The following is an 18,292-nucleotide window of genomic DNA, read 5'->3' on the forward strand; positions in this document are numbered from 1 at the left end:
GCAAAACAAAGAGTCTTGTGGCCCATGCTCCTAAGCCTCAAAACCTGGTGAAATTTTAAGACTCTCCACAGTGAGAAATAATAATTTTAAAGGGGTTGTATACCATTTGGTGATATTTCCAGGGGAGAACAAGTACTTGATGAAAACTGTACTGCAAGGGCAAAATTGCAGCCTATATCTAAAACTACAATCCTGAGCTAAAGAGCCAAGGAGACTCGCAGAGGAGATGGGATTCTGGGACTGAGTATGTTTCTGTGCAAATATTGATAAAATGGGTGTTACAGGGAATGAGCAAAGTTGTGAAAGAACTTACTCAAAGCTGACTTTGCTGGTAAGCTGTGAATTAACAGAAATGGTTATCTCTTTGTGTTAGTTTTGTTTTCTGAAGCTTTTGCTCGTCCTTGAACTTTTACGTCACTGTGAGGAAGTCTCCTGTGTCCAACCACAAAACAGCAGAAAAATATTGAAATGTTCCTAAACCCATTGATGTTGTCTAAGTGAGGTAGCTGACTTAACGTTAGTACATTGAGAATATGTATTTTCCTTTAAAAGGTAGTGGCAGATATTTATCCTATATACAAGTAATGCTCCATAGCAATAAGAAAACCTTGTCTTTGTATGTTCGTTAATAGCTAGCATAGTTTGGTGTGTTATAAGGATGGAAAACCTGATACAAGACTCGTCAAAGGGGGATGAGTTTCCTAGATTTTCTTCATTACTTGGAATATATTCTCAGAACTCAGTTTCGTATTTTTAAAAAAAAAAAAAAAGCAAAGTTCATAGACAAAGTCTGGAATCCTGGGAGCAATATCAATGCCTCTGTGAGCCCACGTTTCTCTAATGATTCAACAGTGTGTGTGTAAAATAAATAAATAATAATACAAGCCTGTCAAAATAATATAAGCCTGTCAAGTCTTGCATACTGAGCATGAAATTCGTGCAGTTGGTTCCTCCCTTACATCTGCTCGGCTCCTCGCAGAGCTGTCTCTCACAAACCTACTGTGTTTGGGGGCTTTATTCTCACTCTGTCCATTCAGTACCAGACGTGCCACATGGTATGAATTCATATAAAAATAATATAAACACTGGGGGAGGGAAATGATGAAGTACAGCTGAGTGGGACTTGTTCAGTTTGTTAGAAAAAAACAGAACCTTAATTTATTTTAAAAAGAAAAATTAAAGCTATACTTAGTTTCTACCCGGAGTTAGAGCACAGAGGTGGCCAGAACTTCTTCCAATATCTTTCTTTAAAATGTATCTAAATTCTCCAGATTCTTTTGAAAGTCTCAACCCTAATCTTTGTGAAAAGACTGCTTTCGGTTACTGGTTGGATGTCATCACATCACTTATGTTTATTAGCAAGAAGTGTCTGTTACTACTTGGTTACCTTGAACAGAATTTAAATTCCTGCTCTGTAGCTGTAAAGCTGATTGTCTTGTTGCCAAGGATGTAACCTCTCAAATTTGGTATCAGTTTCATGTCACTGGTCAGCTTGAAAAAGCTGATAAGCTTGTGTTGGTTATCAATAAAGACTTACTTAGACATTGTCCATTTATGCTAAAGGTGCCTTTTCCTTTCAGATTTCTTACTTAATGAGAAAGTAAACGTGAGCAAAATTATGTAGGTCTTACTGTGCTTTATTCTATTCTTTTGTATACTCTACCTTTAAATTAGTTTGCTTGGCTTTTGATCTTTTAAAAAAATTATATCAGATAATTAAAAACAAACGTGAAGTAGAAGAAAAAAGCTAGATGCATTCTACATAAATGCAAAAAGCTTTTTGCTATTTTATATATATATATATCTTAGTAAGAAAAAAAATGAATTTACAAGATTCAGGGTAATATAAACAGTAGATATTTACTCAAAATAAATCAATAATTGATGTTTTTTTTTGTAATAAATACTCTCTCCTGCCCTTTTCAGCTAAGCTTTAATCAACTCTTCTTCTTCCTTTAGCGTATAGACTAAATGTTAGAGTGCAGGAGACAAGAAGAACATGCACTGCTGTGAGGTGCAGGAGTCTGGCAGCTCAGGAAAAATATGCAGCAGACTACAGCCCCTTTCTTGCAGCATCAACACAAACAAGAAATGACAAATGCTTCTTTGATTTAAGTTTTCTTGCATTAGCTCATTGAGAAGACTGGACAAAGCCTCTTTAGAAACAGATTCTTTCTGTGCGTGTCCTTAGGTGCCTCAATCTCTCTGCATCTTTAAAGCACTGTACTCAAGATATGGTTGTCTTTGAAGTTAGTTAGAATCTGCCATTGACTATGTAGAATGTGTTTTGGAAGAATTAATTGTGTGAGCCGAAGGAGTGGAGTATTGAATGGGATCCCATACGAAGGAGCAGTTGCCTGACTGCAGTTTTCTTCAAAACAGTCAGGTGTGTTTGTTTGTGTTTCTTGTAGGTTTCTAAACATTATTCATGATTTTTGAGAAACAGCTGGCTCCCTCCTACCCTGACTCCCTGGAAACTACAGTCAGGTTTGATAACAAACCACAACCAAGGCTGCAGTCATCAGCAAGGCTCTGCTTCTATTCATCAGAAGGTCTCAAAGTACTGGAAAAGATTGCTTTTTAGAGGAAGCAGGCTGGTGTAAATGAATTGATATTTAGTCCAAATTCAATATTAACGTCCTTGGGGATCTGTGCAATTGTTGATAGGAGAGTGTCTCTCTGGGGCTGATTCAGACAGAACTCCTTTCTGAGACTCAATGGGGTGTTAAGACTTTTTGACACTGATCTGATCTTATAAACAAACTAAAGACTTGATGTAGATAAAGTCATCGTGTGGTGGTTACAACTAAATAAAAATTGCTTTTAGGATTAATTTTGTTTTAATGGCTTTATCTCAAGCAGAATCTGTCAGGGGGCTGCGTCAGTCTGTCGTCATTATTGGCTGTGGAAAGAATCCAGGGCTGTGTGTATACAGCACTAACCTGAAGTGGGTGGCACGGTGTGAAAAGCTTAGAATTCAAAATAATCTTAACAAATCTGGTTACAAAGGGATGTGTAAGTAATATTCAAGGTCTTGTTCATCTCTAATGATGAGGACTGTCCTTGGGCTTTCTGGCTCTCTGAGTCTAACGGCAGAACTGGAGGAGATGAAGCATTATGTGTGATACAGAAGGTCGAGCTAGGGACCGCTTAAGCAAATCTGATCTAGAAAAAATTATGGGATTGAGTGTGATGTATACAAGCATACTGATAGAAGCTATCTGCTATCATTACAAAGTTATTCCCTGCCGTCTTTGAAAGGTCGTGGTGATTAGGAGAATCAAAATAAGCAGGAGAAAAGGGAGGGTAGAGGGGGAAATCAAACCCAACTTCAAGAAGGACAAAAGAAGGATGTGGGGAGCTATAGGGATCAGCCTAGCTGTGGTCTTTGGGATGATTATGGAGCAGATCCCCCTGGAAGCCATGTTCAGGCACATGAAGGACAAGAAAGTGATGGGAGTTTATCAAGGGTGAAGTAATTGTCCTTATAATGAACACTGATTCTCAACAAGGAGTTCTACAGTGGCTAAGAGGAGAGGGAGGGAGCAGTGAATGTTGATTATTTTGACTTTAGGAAAGCATCTGATACAATCTTTTACAAGCTTTTTGTAACCAACCTGTTGATAGATGACTTGAGTAGGTGGATTGCAAGGTGGGTAGAAAATTGTCAGGACTGCTATGCTCACAGGGCTAAGATGAGGTCCAGCTGGTGGCCAGTAGTGTTCCTCACCCGCTGAAACTGAGGCCAGTCCTGACTGATGTTCTCATTAATAACTGGAGAACAGGAAGCAGTGTGTCTTCAGCAAGTTTGGGAATGCTGCCAAATTACCCAGAGCAATTAATGAACTGAAGCACAGGACGTGTTTTCAGAGAGACCTGGACAGTGTGAGGAAGTGGTTTGACGTGATGATACTGGAGCAGGGTGGAAGATGGTAGAGGAAAGCTCGCATGCTTTCCCAGTGGGAAGAAGGAGGAATTTCAATTTTTTTTACATTGATACTAGGATGTAACAGTAGTCTATGGGATTTTCCGTGAATTTAAAACAAATGTGATGTTGTGTGATATGATTTGAAGTCAAGGAAGGAAGAGATGATGTTACCATTTTCCAGAAATGAGCTAGAAATGCAGAATACTATGGTATGTGCTATATCTGCAAAGACAGGCTGCCCATATTCTGTGCTGGCAATGAGTTTGCCAGTGGGCTAGCGTGATTGCCTCATACAGAGAGGCTCTGTATGTTTGCTGGCCAAAGGTCGAGTCCTTTGTGAAAAGATTTCCACCAGCACCCTGCTTCCGCATCTACACTGAGTTCTTCTTTTGTAGTGATGTTATTTTTTTTTTTTTTTTTTAACAAACACCAACACATTTAATGAGTATCACTTGTGCAATTTTGTATAGCCTACAGTTAGATTCTTCTTAACTTTCTGAAGTAATAATTGTATTCAGCGTTAAGAATAAATCATCATTAAAATACATTCTTTGACCTGCCTTGGATTTGTGGAATGATGGAATATTTGGGGTTGGATGAGACCTCTGGAGGTCGTCTGGTCTAACCCTGCTCACAGCAGAGGCAGCTTCACAGTTGGAATGGATTGCTCAGGATTGTTGCTCATCTGGTTTGCACATCTGGCAAGAGAGAGTTTGTTTAAATCTCGGTGGTGTGACACGTTTAAGTAATCTGGCCAGTTATAATAGGGTCATGCTTCCTAAAATAAGGACTTGTAGTGGTTAGAGTAATATCATCCCTTAGGAAATAAAGGTGATCGAGTAGTATATGGACTGATTTCTTTTAAAATATTTAATCTATTACGTTAAGAATGAAATTAAAACAAAGTTACTAAGTCAAGTATTCTAATGTAAAGAACTACCAGCCTGAAGTTCATGTGGATGCAGAGGTGGTATTGATTTAGCTTCTGTTTCCAACAATTGTTTCCAGCAGAACCTGTCCGTATTCTGTGTGCAAAATGGGCAGTGCTCAGGGAGTGATGCAGCTGGCCAAATTTATCTCCCCGTTATCTAGAGGAACTTGTGTGTCTAATGCTTGGTAAATCAATGCTTGTCATTTTTCTTTCCCTTACAGTCTTTTATAGGATGCTTATTGCTAGCATTATAGGCTTTTGTCTATAGAGTAGAGTCAATCATTTTGTTATTCTTTAAAAAAAAAATACTTTGAGGAAATTTGTCTTCTATTATTATGCACCTGTGACTCTGCCTGTGTAACTATTCAAATCTGAAGAAGTTCTGACTCTTGCCAACACCACACTCAGTCTTTCTAAGCATGTTTGTTACTGCTAAGCATACCGCATACTTCGTGCATTTCACAGTACTGGTCTGAAGTCAAATCTCATGTAAGTAGTTCGTATTTAGGATCCTATACATAGAAACATGAGAATCACTACTTCATGAAGCTTTAGGTCTGCTGTCTTTATAGTATTGGAAGACTAATCTTTAAAAAAATGTAAAATGTCAGCCTTAATTCTTAAATGCATTAGACAATTAGTAAGCTGTGTCTGTGTCACAAATATAACTTGCGGTTGCCAGTAATTTGATGGACAAGCACTGTGTGGCGATACTGGCAACTGTCGCTTTCGCATACTTCTGTATTTTTATAGCTGGCTTCTAACTGGCAAGCACAGATGGCCATAGATTGTGATTTTTTTGTATGTTTCTGAATTTGAGAAAACATTTGTACAGTTCTTTTTAAATTGCATTATGTAAATATCATGTGTTAACTATGCTCTATAGTTCTTTTATTTTAATCCCTAAGCTTATAGCATGGGATTTTGGAACTAACCATTTAAATATTTTTGTTAATAATATAAAAGGCTTCTGTGTTCAGCTTTTGCATAATTTGAATCTTTACTTTCAAGTTATTTCTTTAAGTCAACAGTGTTATTTTGTCATATTAGTAACTTTTTAAAGTTGCTCCTGGAAAAAATCATCAGGTTGGCCACTATCAAACCTTTCTCTTGCTGTTAATGAAGGATGTTCTTCCACTAAGTTAGAAATGAATGTGTCAGTGGTACTTTGTGAAATGGTACATTCTTTGTGGTACATTCCTTTTACCTGGAGGAAACACCTCTTTCCATCTGTTGTCACAGAAACGTAGATTTCTGTTTAGTTTTACTTAGGGCACAGGCAGTAGACTCAGTTTTTCACTACGTAGTGGTCTAAGAATGTTTTCCTAAGCCTATTTTTGTGGAAGGGCAGCATGCGAAGAAAATTACTGAGAAAGGCAGAGATTTTGTAAGTTTTTGGCTACTACTAGCCAAAAAGATACTATTAGCATGTAGTATTTAGTAACGTGGTTGTCCTGGATGCTTTTTGGACTATTCCTATTCTGCGAGACTTTTCTCTTGACCTGAATGAACAGGCATAAATGCCTAACCTGTTAGAGCATAGCAATTGTTTTCTGAAAATAAATTGTTATCCTGAAGGAATTCCAAGGGATTAATCAAATGAGTCTCCAGCAGCTGATTTAACTATATATAGTTAAATAGCTGATGTAAGTATATGCTTGTTAACGAACAGGTGCTAAACCAGTTGTTTTAAGAAGTAACTACATAAGCAGTGCTCAGATCGTTGATAATTATTTTTTTAGTGTTAGAGGCAACGTGCTTACTGATGTGTCTGACTGTGCTGCTTTCCAAAAATTCAAGTTCTGAATGAATTAATTATTTGATGCCTGTATTTGTTCATTCTGTTGCTACTGCGCAGTAACACCAGTTCTCTTTGGAAGCCCGGTCGAAACTTACCTGTGAATGTCCATTGCTTTGTTCTTTATTTCCCTTTCCTGTGCCATATGGTATTCACTTGTACACCCTGATTAAATAATTTATTGTGAACACAAAGTACTGCTCTGTAGTTGAGAGCGAGTTGAATTAATCCTGGTTATCATTCAGTTGATTGCACTGGGCTTATAGAAATTAACTGCAATAAGCATAAAGCCTAGCACTGTAATTTTGTTGAATCAAACACAGTAGAAAAGAAAACAAAAAACAGTCATAAAATTGGAAGCTACTGCATAATTTCAATACTTTTGTAGCACGTAGACTTTCTCATTTGAGTGCATAATTTCAATACTTTTGTAGCACGTAGACTTTCTCATTTGCCTTCTGTTCAGGAGGTTGTCACGTACGCTTTTAAAGCAGCAACTGTTTTAGCTAACTGACCCTCATCTAGATTTACATCTCATTTAGGGCCCTGTGCTGTCCTCGAATGGCTGCCGCAGCTGAAGTTACCTGGAGCCGTATGCAGATACCAGCACACCCCAGGGAGCTGGGGCAGTCGGGCTGTGGCTTGCTAGCAGCTAGCACATACTACTTATTACATTGCTGAAGCACACTGGGTTTGTGTGTGGTCATAAACGTGGTGACACGTTAAAAAATCTTCGCAATGGTACAGCCAGTGACTAGGTTCTGCGACTTGTCTGAAGACCATGATAACATCTGAGGTTGGTTAGGGCCTTAGAATTTATATTGATGGTTTTGTTTCCACAGGGCTGTGAGATACCAACTTCATACAGTCCAAAGAACAGTGGAGTAGCTCTGCGGAAAGCAACTCATGCTTTTAGAGTATCCAAATCTTCGTTTTAAAATTCGTTTTCAAGAGTTGATATCCAAACCTCTCTGATGGGTCCAGGTTTCCAAAACACTGCCATGAGGTGTGAATGCATGCTGAAGGCACGGTATGGCAAGACAGTGAAGTTCTCAAGTTTGTCTTCAAAAAGTTTGTGAGAAAATTATATGACTCATGTTGGAGACAAGCAGTGTAATAAAGTGAGCAATAAAACTTTTTTTGTTGTTCTTTTGTAAGGATAAAATGTAACTGAAACACTTGCGTCTCCTTTGTTAAAATTTTATTTTACCAGATTTTAGCTCTACCTGGGATTTCTTGGCTTGGGCAAGCTGGATAATTTTTAAAAAGTCTTAAGGGAGGAGAGAGAGGGAAAATTTTTCCTTGCTGAGGGCAGAAAGATTTTCTGTGTGTGTTAACAATGTGATAATTCCTTCTCTTTCCCCACCTCCCCTCCAGACGTTATTTCAAAGGTTGTAGGACTTTGAGGAGTGAGTTTGTCCCTATGCCACTGTTGTTTCAGCTTGGCTGAAGAAAGCTCCAGAATCCAGTGTTTTATTAAAGCTGGTGTTATGCATCAACCTTGTGGGACAAAAGGAGTGTGTTGCTAACCTCCTCTGTGGTTCCCTTTCCCTGCCCATTATTACTGACCCTTTGGAACTGGTTGGAAGCATAGGACAGACACAGAGTGCCTTTTGAGAGAGCACCCGACTGCTCATCTCCCTCTCTGGGGTGAGGGGGGCTCTGCTTTATCTCAGCTCCCAGGGCCTGGATGCAGCAGAGACGTCCTGTGTGTTTCAGGCCTCTTGCACACACGATCTGTGCTTTTTAGAGCAGCATGAAACAAGCTTTCTATTGCCCTCTCATTTTGTCAGTGACAGCTTGGCCCAATCTTATTTCCTCTTCGCTCTGGGTAAGTACAGGACCCCTTGCTTCTGTTTTAAGGCAAGGCAGTCATATAGCACTCAGCACAAGAACAATAAAAAGCTTATGGGAGCAATATAAAAACCAACATGTATGTAGTAGTGGGTTAGTAAAGAGGCCACGTGGGCAATTTGTTAGTGCTTAATTTCTTTTAATTGGACTTTTCCCATAGCAATCCAGCACTGAAACGTGCTTGGTGTACGTGGGTCTCTGTCATGGTAACCCGCCTTGAGAGCATTTTCATGCACTTAACTTTCATCGCTTACCCAGAAAATAACCCAGCAGTAATTAACTTAGCTGCTCCTCGGTCTGTTCCTATTTAGATTCTTGGGACAGAGGAGACCAGACCAGATCAGAACCACACTAATTCAGAGGCTTTCCAGCTCATGGAGCCATCTGGAGGGGTTCATTCGAGTTCAGTGCCCTTGATTATTAGCACCAGCAACAGTACTGTCTGACTCAATACGGACTGCTAAAAAGATGGAGAGAATTACTCTACCTGCTGTTCCTCTCACTATTGTGAGTTATCCTCCGTGGTACTTGGACTATAACTGTAAATTGTGGTGGTCCTGCTGGCTTTGTGCAGGGTACTGCAAACGAACAGCTGTCTCTGAAGCTGAAAGACTCAAGCTTATATTTAGGTACAGACTGTAACACTTTTTTTTGTAAGTTTTCAGAGTCTTACTGGCATCCTCTAATGCTCATGAACCACTTAAGTCTCTAAGAAGACATTTTAAGGTCTTGCACTTGTTAGTTGGGTAAATCTGACTGTGAATGCAGCATACAAATGGAAATGAATGGAAATACCTCATTCCTGGGTGATTATTTTCTTCTTCATTCAGCCTAACTTTTCCCATTTAGTAAATTCAGCATCTGTTGAAAGGAACAACTAAACTAAAGCTTCATTTGCCTCAGAAGATTACCAGATTGGAACGTACAAAGAGCATTAATTCCATACTAAACAGTACAATTATCGGAATTCCAGCTATGTGACATAAATGTTTTACATAATTTTAAGTTGCTTGCTCAGTTATCTTCTTTCTGTAGGTTTTTATCTCAGGAATTCTAAAGAGTTATGATACTCTTGCTAGTTGATTAGAGGAATAGAATAAATCAAAGATTTCTTGGGTGACTTCAAATCAACCACTAGAAAGAAGTCTATTCATCCTCTGTATTTGATTATTTTCAATTCCTCTCACTCCCGGTCATTCTTTCCTGAGTATAGGAGGAACCTGAAGGCTGTAGGCAGCACTGTAAATTTGCCTATCCTTCATGAGTGAGTGCTTTTGCAATGCAACCTTCAGTGCTTAGATCTGTTGCAAACATGAAAACATGACCAAAAATGACAAAGTGCCACTTTCTTCTCTGATGCAGTTACCGGTTATCCCGTTCAACACCTCTTTAGGGGCAAACTGTCGTGCCTTTAAAGATTTGGTGGCTTAATAGGCAATGAGTTTTAAACAGCCTAGGCACGGCCCTACTGCCTACATCTCATTGTTGCTGTCTCCCAGACTGTCTTTTTTATCCCTTTTTAGGGCCTCTCGTCTGCTGCCATAAACATAAAAGTGTTACTGTATATTGGAATAGTAAAGTCAGCTCACAGGCAAGAGAGCTCTCTCACAGATGGGAGATGACAGTAGGCATTTATTTATTTATCCAGGGGAAGGTGGAATAGGTAACTTGAGACTTGAACCAGAGCAGATCTCCAGCTTCTGAGTGATACCTAAAAGTCAAATTCAGATTGGACTTACTGGTTTGTCCTTGGCTTGCAAGACACCTAAGTCAAGACTTTATGGGATTTATCTGTGCTTCATAATCCCAACCCAGCTCTCTGCTTTTTGACCTTTCTGTGTCATTGCCTTTGTAGCACTAATTGCTTACCTGTGGTGAAGGGAAGTTGTGACTTATTATGAGGGCAGATGAACCTTAAATCATTTCTTCACGTTTTAAGATGAAACAGATAGCAGTCAGTCATATTCCAAATATTTTCGCTTCACTTTCTCAGTAATCATTCAGAAGTTTTATCAGTCAGCATTTGGTGATGAGGACTCAGAGCATCACGATTGGAAATGCCAGGGCCTTTCAACCAAAGGTTCATTTATGATCTCCAGTGGATCTCACAATGTGCCTGGCTATCATCTTGCACTCGCAGTGAGCGTTGTCTTGATTCTGGGACATACAGTGGTTATCATTTGTATGACACAGCTTGCTGCAACGCATGTTATACCTTCAGATACAGTGCAGAGCAGACTTTTCAGCATTCACCCCATACACAGAATAAATACCACTTTCTCAGTCAAATTTGTGGCTCTTTTCTTTTGGCAAGTCCCAGGCAACACCTGCCAAAGAATGCTGTTTTGGTGTTGCCTACCCTCCACACGCTTATTTGCAGATGCTGCTCTGCTGGAGAATTTCAGGCTGCTAGATGGAAGGTTTAAGATACGCACTCTGCTGTTAAGTGCAACATTTACATCAAAACATCACGTCTAGGAGTTGTTTGTTGGTTTCACTTGGCATTTTTCCTTTATATCATATTCTATAATAAGAAATGGTATTATTGCTATGAAATCCTGTTTTACGAAACAGGATTTTGTGGGGCCACACAGCAATTTTAGTCCCGAAATTAGTGTACAGACAATTCTATTCTTGTCTTCATCATTTGCTATTGGCAGTAGCCATTTCAAAGTGGTTTCTCTGCGTTGTTGCGAGGGTGTTTTGGTGGCTTATGTTTAACTTGCTCTCCACCGGGACTCCCAGGTTGTCTTCAGGAGAGCTACGTGCCAGGCTACGTGCCAGTTCCCAGCCTCTTATTGCCATAATTACATCCCAGGTGCAGGATTTGATGTTTATCTTTCTTAAACCTCCTTACAGTTTTTGTTGGCTTTGTCTTTCATCCTGTTGAGGTCTCTTTGTTTGGTGGCACTTCCTTCTGGGGTATCTGTCTTTCCTCCAGTTTGATGTCATCCATGGGTTTGTTTAAGGTGCATTCAATTTCATCATCCAGATTATCTATAAAGATAATGGCCAACATAAGACCAAGTATTGAACCCTGGGAAACTCCACTTGTGCCTGGCTGCCAATTTTACTTTGAGCCATTAACCACAACTCTGAGCTGTAGACAACAAGGTTCAGAAGTTCTTGTCTTCTTACACCAACTGAGTGATCCAAAGGAGTTGTAGTCCAACGTGATACATTTCTCTGGATACCAGACTGAGAACTTCTGACTAAGGGCACGTCCCCTTCTGTGAGTTTATCACATGCAGCTGAAGTTAAAGCGGTATCTGGAACATCTTTCAAAATGATAGTAGATATGCAAGGCCATGTTATAGCTCTCTACTCATGCTTCTACTGTACAGTGTAAAAAGGAAAAAAGAAAAATTACTTGCCTGTAGCAGCTTTTTTGAGGTGATTTTTTGTTTCCAGTCCATAAGTTGATAGCTCATCCTTCTATGCTTCTTTATAAATAAGTTCGTTAAAAATAAATAAATAGAGATTCTGTACTTAAGACTTGTGACAGGTGACCAGACCCTGCTCCTTCCATTAAAGGTGTGTTTGCAGCACTGAATTTGAGACAAGTGTTTGATGTTGGTAAATTACAATTCAAAGCAGTAATGGCTGTCTGTAGGTACACGAGGTATAATGATATAACGATACATGTACAGGGTGTGCTATCTATAAACTTACACACTTTGCAACTGTAAGTTGTTTTTTAAACAATAAGTTCAGCAAATATTATTTACCTTTCTTCATAGCAGCCTTCTTCAGAGGCAGTGTGCAATTTCAGTTCTTGTTAACTGCAGTAACTCTGTAAATGAGATGATCTGGACCTGGTGCATGGTATGAGGACGTTAAGGAGTCACAAGCAATCTTAAGGCAGCAACCAGTTGTAAATGGGGCTTGATGTGTTTCTATTTTAAAGACTTCTATCTAAAAAGTTAGATTTATAAAACAAAAATAGCCACATTTTTAATTTCATAAATTTTATTCAGTATTTTCTTGTGCTGATATATTGGAAGTGATCGTATGTTGCTGCTTTTGTTCAGATGTTTTATATATATATCTAATGTTTAAGGAGACATTATATTTTGCAAACTGTTTGAGACAAATTTTATTTTAACATGCGTTTCTCCACTCAAAGCAGTTCAGTCAGACCATATTCAAAATGAATCAAAATACAGCACATCCCACCAACGTAGACTTCTGGCACAATTGCCAGGGGTCAGCGTGTGTTGAAGATAGTTATTTTAGTGCTATAATTGAAAGAACAGCATTATTTATTTATTCGGTTATTGTAATTGGCATGGTTTACCCAAGTAATCCCTACCACTCTGCAGGTTAGTGCCCTTCTTTACCAAGAGCATTTAGTTCCTAGCAGCAGTTGATTCTCCTCTGCTTTTCTGCCAGGACATCAGCATTTAAAAGCTAAAGTAATGGTGCAACCGAGGTGCTTCAGCTGAGATATTCAAAGTAAGTGAGGGGAGATGTGGAGTAATTCAATTGTCCTTGAGATACACATCCAATTTTGTGGGCAAATAAAGACTGTAAGGCTGCTGTAGAAGAGGCAACTTGAAACCTTCTGTGGTGGAAAGTTAATCAAGTTGAGAAAGAGGTCTTGATTAGTGGCACAATGTGTCTTTTATTGTTTATTTATAAATAAATAAAAGCAATTGGTCAGATTAAATTCAGATTCTGTTTCATTTCCGTGTAGTATTTTGGCAACCTTGTCAGGGGTTACAAATTGAGAGCTTTTTTGAGATAAATTTAGTCTTTAAGAGAACATAGTAATGTTGTAAGAAAGGTAGATCTGTAACATTCACAAGCCCTATTTCTGTGAAGCTAGATCTATGCGTATTTTTTTCTTAAACTTTGAAGTCAAGAGGAGACTAGGAGAATTTGTGAAGTTACTAAACTTTAATAGGTTTCTGTGGAATAATGAAACGTACAGATGTTAAAAATAGGAAAAAAAAATCATGAAGTTGAACTAATTAGAGAGGAAGTAAGTATTAAATACGTAGGTGAGCATATTTGGCTCAGCAAATCTTCAGGTACTCTGTAAACAGAGCAGGAGCCATATGCCAAGCTGTCAGTTGTCCTAAGGCTGGAGAGGAGGCTGAAGAAACCCACGGAGTAAGCAAGTAAAAGCATAAACTAGCCAGAAGTCAGACCTGATCTGCAAGCGACCCGTTTATTTCGATTATGGCCTCCCAGCTCTCCTGAGGCCAAGTGGGAGCTCCAGAGCAGTGCAAGCCGGCGCGGTAGCAGAGCGGTGTCTGGGGAAGGCGCTCCTCGTGTCCGGCTTGATGCGAGCAGTGCTGAAGAGGTTGAATGGACACCTGGCTTTCTCGAGTGGTGAATATCATGAGCAAACTTCTTTGCTATAGCTTCTTCTTTAAATTACAGCAGATTTGTCAAAAATACTTTATAGTTGGATATTAGTTGATGTAAAAAGTAGTTAAAGCTGTAAGGCCTTTCTTTGTATGCTCTGCATGTACTATGGAGACAAATTTACAAAACATACTCTAGCACTAAATAATTATTGGACTTTCTATTGTAAAATACTCATGTCTGTTACCAGATTTTATTGGTTTGTATCTATTTAATTTTGAATTTTAATCGGTAAAAATCTGCCATGCTCATTTTTCTTATTTGAACAGAAACTCTGTTCTTAAGAAAAAAATATTTTAAATGGATTTTCTTGTGTAAACCACTATGAAGTGATTAAAAGAAATAAGCTCTTCAAAAGGCAGTGTCTTACAGTATTTGAATAGCTTATATGCTAATTGGTTTTTCAACCGTGTGTCTGGCTCACCTGTGACTTTTTGTTCATCAGCATGTTTTGCTACAAGGTAGTGTATCTTGTAATTTGCTCGCTGTCTGTTTTCAGACTGTTCCCTTATTATGTATTCAGCTATTTCTTTGTGATGTTTTTAGTACTTTGAGGTGCTTTTTAAGTTCTAACATAAAATTAAAAAAAAAAAAAAAAAACCTTTATTTGATACCTGGTGGAAGAAAGGTTTGCTTTTATCTGTTTCTGGTCAAAAAAATCAGAAGTAATTTCTATAAATTTTGAGATATTTGCTGCTATAATTCTTATAGTAATTTCATCACATTGGTACCTTTACCTTTGGATGTTTTGATTTCTAGGTTTCTGTCTGTGAAACAGTAACTGGCTGATATGAATCCTAAAAGGAATAGAGTAATAGATAGATTGCTTCAAAAAAATAGAAAAGACTTCAAAGAAATAAAACAATGTGAACAAAAAATAATCTGAATGTGGCTTGAGATATGCAGCATTAACTTCAAACATTTTGTTAGTGATTAGTTTGAAGCTTTATGTAAAGCAGCTGGTAAGCCTTTATAGGGGATATCATTAGTAATAAAGTGGAAAACTTTCACCTTTAACAAGATTTTGTCTTCTGTACAGCTTGCCCAATTTAGGCAGCGGAAAGCACAAACTGATGGTCAGAATGCATCAAAGAAGCAGAAAAAGAAAAGGAAAACAGCAAGTATCAAAGATGAAGAATCAATACAAGATGGGATTGATATTGATCGATCTCGAGGTGATGAAACATCCACATGCAGCAGCCGAAGGGGAGCAGCTGCAACCGCTGAGTTTGCTGTTATGAGGACTTTGCATAGTGGAGAAATTATCACACACAGCCAGACTTACACCACTGAGGTAAGTTTGTCTCAGGTTGCAAACTGTAAATTAAAATTTGGGCTTAAAATAATCTATTAAATTTGAGAATATAAATAAAGGAGTTATATGAGGCTGTAGATATTATTTCCTTGCCTCTGCTTTCTGTCCTTAACATCCAGAGAAGGTGTTTTCTAATTGCCTGCTGTCATCATGTTTTGTGTGGTACTCAATGTCCCGTAGATTACAGAAAGTTAGTTGGCACTGCTGTACTCCCTAAACGGGCAAAAGATGTTTTATATTATAGCTTCATTTTATGGATTTTGTTTTATTAGAAGTTTTCAAATTGCTGTGGATTTTTGATCACTGCAGCCATGGCTACAGCAAAATGCAAAGCTAAGCATCTTTCTTGTATTCATAATGCAATCTGAGGCTTTCTGGTTAATGAGGAGGACAAATGAATTTAGAAAACACTACTTAGAGCTGGATGGCTTAAGAAACTAATAAACAAATACTCTACTTTTACTGCTTGATGAAATATAATCCTGCTTGCTAGTGGTTTAAAGTACGTGCTCTGGGAAGGTAGTAAGATGCCCTGTGTGATACACACTGACAGGCCGGGTCAGCTCTGAGGGGACATGAATTCACATAACGTAATGTATTGTTCCCAATATGTATCTAGGGCCAAGAGATGCTATTTACAAAATAGGTTATTGCGTTCTTGAAAGCAGTGACTCTAGAAGGATGTGAGTGTCGCTTTGAAATCAGCTCAGTTCAGATCCCCAGTTCTCTACATGTGAATGCACTCTTTCCTGAGATAGGCAATACAGATGATAGCTCTGCATTTTGATTCATCAACCCTGTGCTAGGTTGGACCATTTGTAACTATTTTGGCTCCATTATCTCCTTTCCAATAGCCAACAAGTAATAGACACTTTAACAAAATTTCTTACAATCACCAATTAAAAAAAGGAAAAGGAAAAGAAAAGGTTATCATGGGGAAGGGAGCTAAACTGCATGCGTGAATTAAACACTTGTTTTAATTGATGAATTTATTTTATGATTTTAAGCCTGCAGTACAGTAGTACACTAGGTATATTGAACTTCATAGATATCTGCCGTTTGAAATGTAGGCTTTCATTCTTAGAAAGTTCATGTCAGGGCTTCAGAACTATCTGTAGTAATTCAGTGAAACTGTTCAATTCATGGCTTTTCCTTGAGGAGGTAATAAAATTTTAAAAGAGCACTTATTACCAGAATGACTGTTTGCATTGGTAAAGGTGAGACTTCTTTGTCTTTTAAGAAAAAGAGAAAGGTGTATGTTCTTAGTGAGGACGGAAGAAATGAAATGCAGCGGCTTATCTACAGCTAAGGAGAGAGGACTGTGAGAGCAGAGAGCTATCAAGAGGGAAACGATTCAACAGTTGTTTTGCCAGTAGTATAGTCTATGTACATATGAGAACTGTCTGAAGAAAACTTCTTAACCAAATATGCTTTGAAGTACCTCATGATTACCGGTAGTGTCTGGGAACATGCATACACACCCTCAGTCATCATACATATTTCTATTGCAGCTGGAGAAATGGGGTAAAGTACAAAATCATAGAATAGTTCAGGCTCCAAGGGACCTACATGGTCATATAGTCCAATCCTATGCTCAAAGCAGGTCTAATTAGATCAGGTTGCTCCTAGTAGCCTGTGTTGGCTTCTGAATATTAACAGTACGAGGTGGTTACGGTTTTACATTTGAAGAAATTGTGCTGCAGTTGCAAAAGATTACACACGCACAGACACATTTTTAAGATTGGGCGTTATTTTTCTGATGTCTGGCTTATTTTGGCTTGAATGAAAAAAGGCCAAATCAACTTCTATTATGTTAAAATAGCTAAATATGAAGGTGCTTAGCTTGGTTTGGTTTGTTTTATTAATGTAGCTTTAAAAGAATAAGCATGGTGATTGCTGTTCACTTGTAACTTGTCTCTGCTGAATTGCTCATGACATACTGATTCCAGAAGCAGTATTCACTTCCAGTAAAACAAGTTGCACCCAACTGGGAGAACATTTTTATTTGCTACGTGTTGTTTATGGCCTGCTTATTCATTTAAATAAGTAATTGTTATTTTGGAATTGAAAGATAATTGCTAAAGTCTCTATCTGTGCAGTATTAATAGAAGAGGAAAAAATCTGAAGTAGTCTTAGTGAATCTGATAATTCACTGTTTTTAGTCTTATAAGTGCAATGCTTTGGACAGTGAGCTTGTATTACAGTAATTGGATTAGAGCTCGCTTAGTTGACATGGCAGCCAATGTAACAGGCAGTTTCAGGCTAATCCCTGCAGTGAATTAAAGACAGCTTCTTTGAGCTGTTTGCTTTTTCACCCAATGTTAAATCTTTATAGGCTGCTGTGTCAGGAGAGTAAGGCAAGATTACTGGAGGCATTATGCAGGATTACTTTCTAGGTAAATTTCAATTCAATTTACTTACTTCACCTTTTACTAGAATTCATATTTGGAATTGTTCTTTTTGTGCCATGAAATAGACTCCGAACATCTGACCACACTTCTTCTCTGTCTAAAAGTCTTGGCTGGATTCTGCTCTGATAGTGAAGAAGCTTATTTTCCTGCAACTTTTCTCCTACGAATTTTTAGTCCCCAGTGGAATTAGCATGCCCAAATACAAATCACCAGGAGTTCTCTTACTCGTTATCAATAACGGAAAGTGAGATAGAGGTACTCCTGTTGGAGCTCATTCTTTATCCAAAGTTAGATGACTCCTTTTCAGAGAGGGCAAAAGTCTGTTTAGAGAATAGAAGTTATTTTTTGCAGTCATACCTTTTCCTCAACTCAGTTTTTTCCATTTTTTTCCTCTCACTTAAGTGTCAATTCCTCCATCTGCCTGCAATCCCTCAAACTACAGGAACTAATTGAAGAACTCTGGGGAAAAACTCTTTTTGTTGTATCCTTCTTGTCCATTCAATTTTACCACCTGTCTTAAATTACCTGTAATTTCTGTAATGTTTTCCATCCTATGTCTGAGGAATATTTTATTTACAAGATTTGTTGGAGAAATCCCAATTGGTACTTCTCGGTTAAGTCTCTGGGTCTGAACTTGCTGCATGTTAATTTTTTCAATGTAGACTTTCTAGTTGGCTTTATT

At 38.3% G+C, this 18,292-nt stretch overlaps 1 protein-coding gene across 5 annotated transcripts in view; it reads left to right on the forward strand.

Annotated features, from left to right (window-relative positions):
• AKAP9 (A-kinase anchoring protein 9) overlaps nucleotides 1-18,292 on the forward strand; it is a 114,067-nt gene that overhangs the window by 10,190 nt on the left and 85,585 nt on the right. For all 5 annotated transcript variants that reach the window (XM_084511969.1, XM_084511966.1, XM_084511967.1 and 2 more), the window contains exon 2: nucleotides 14,924-15,178. In XM_084511969.1, the coding sequence (XP_084368095.1) occupies nucleotides 14,924-15,178 (255 nt within the window). The remainder of the gene's footprint in view (nucleotides 1-14,923; nucleotides 15,179-18,292) is intronic.

The sequence above is a fragment of the Aythya ferina genome (assembly GCF_964211825.1).
Source record: "Aythya ferina genome assembly, chromosome: 2".
Taxonomy (NCBI): domain Eukaryota; kingdom Metazoa; phylum Chordata; class Aves; order Anseriformes; family Anatidae; genus Aythya; species Aythya ferina.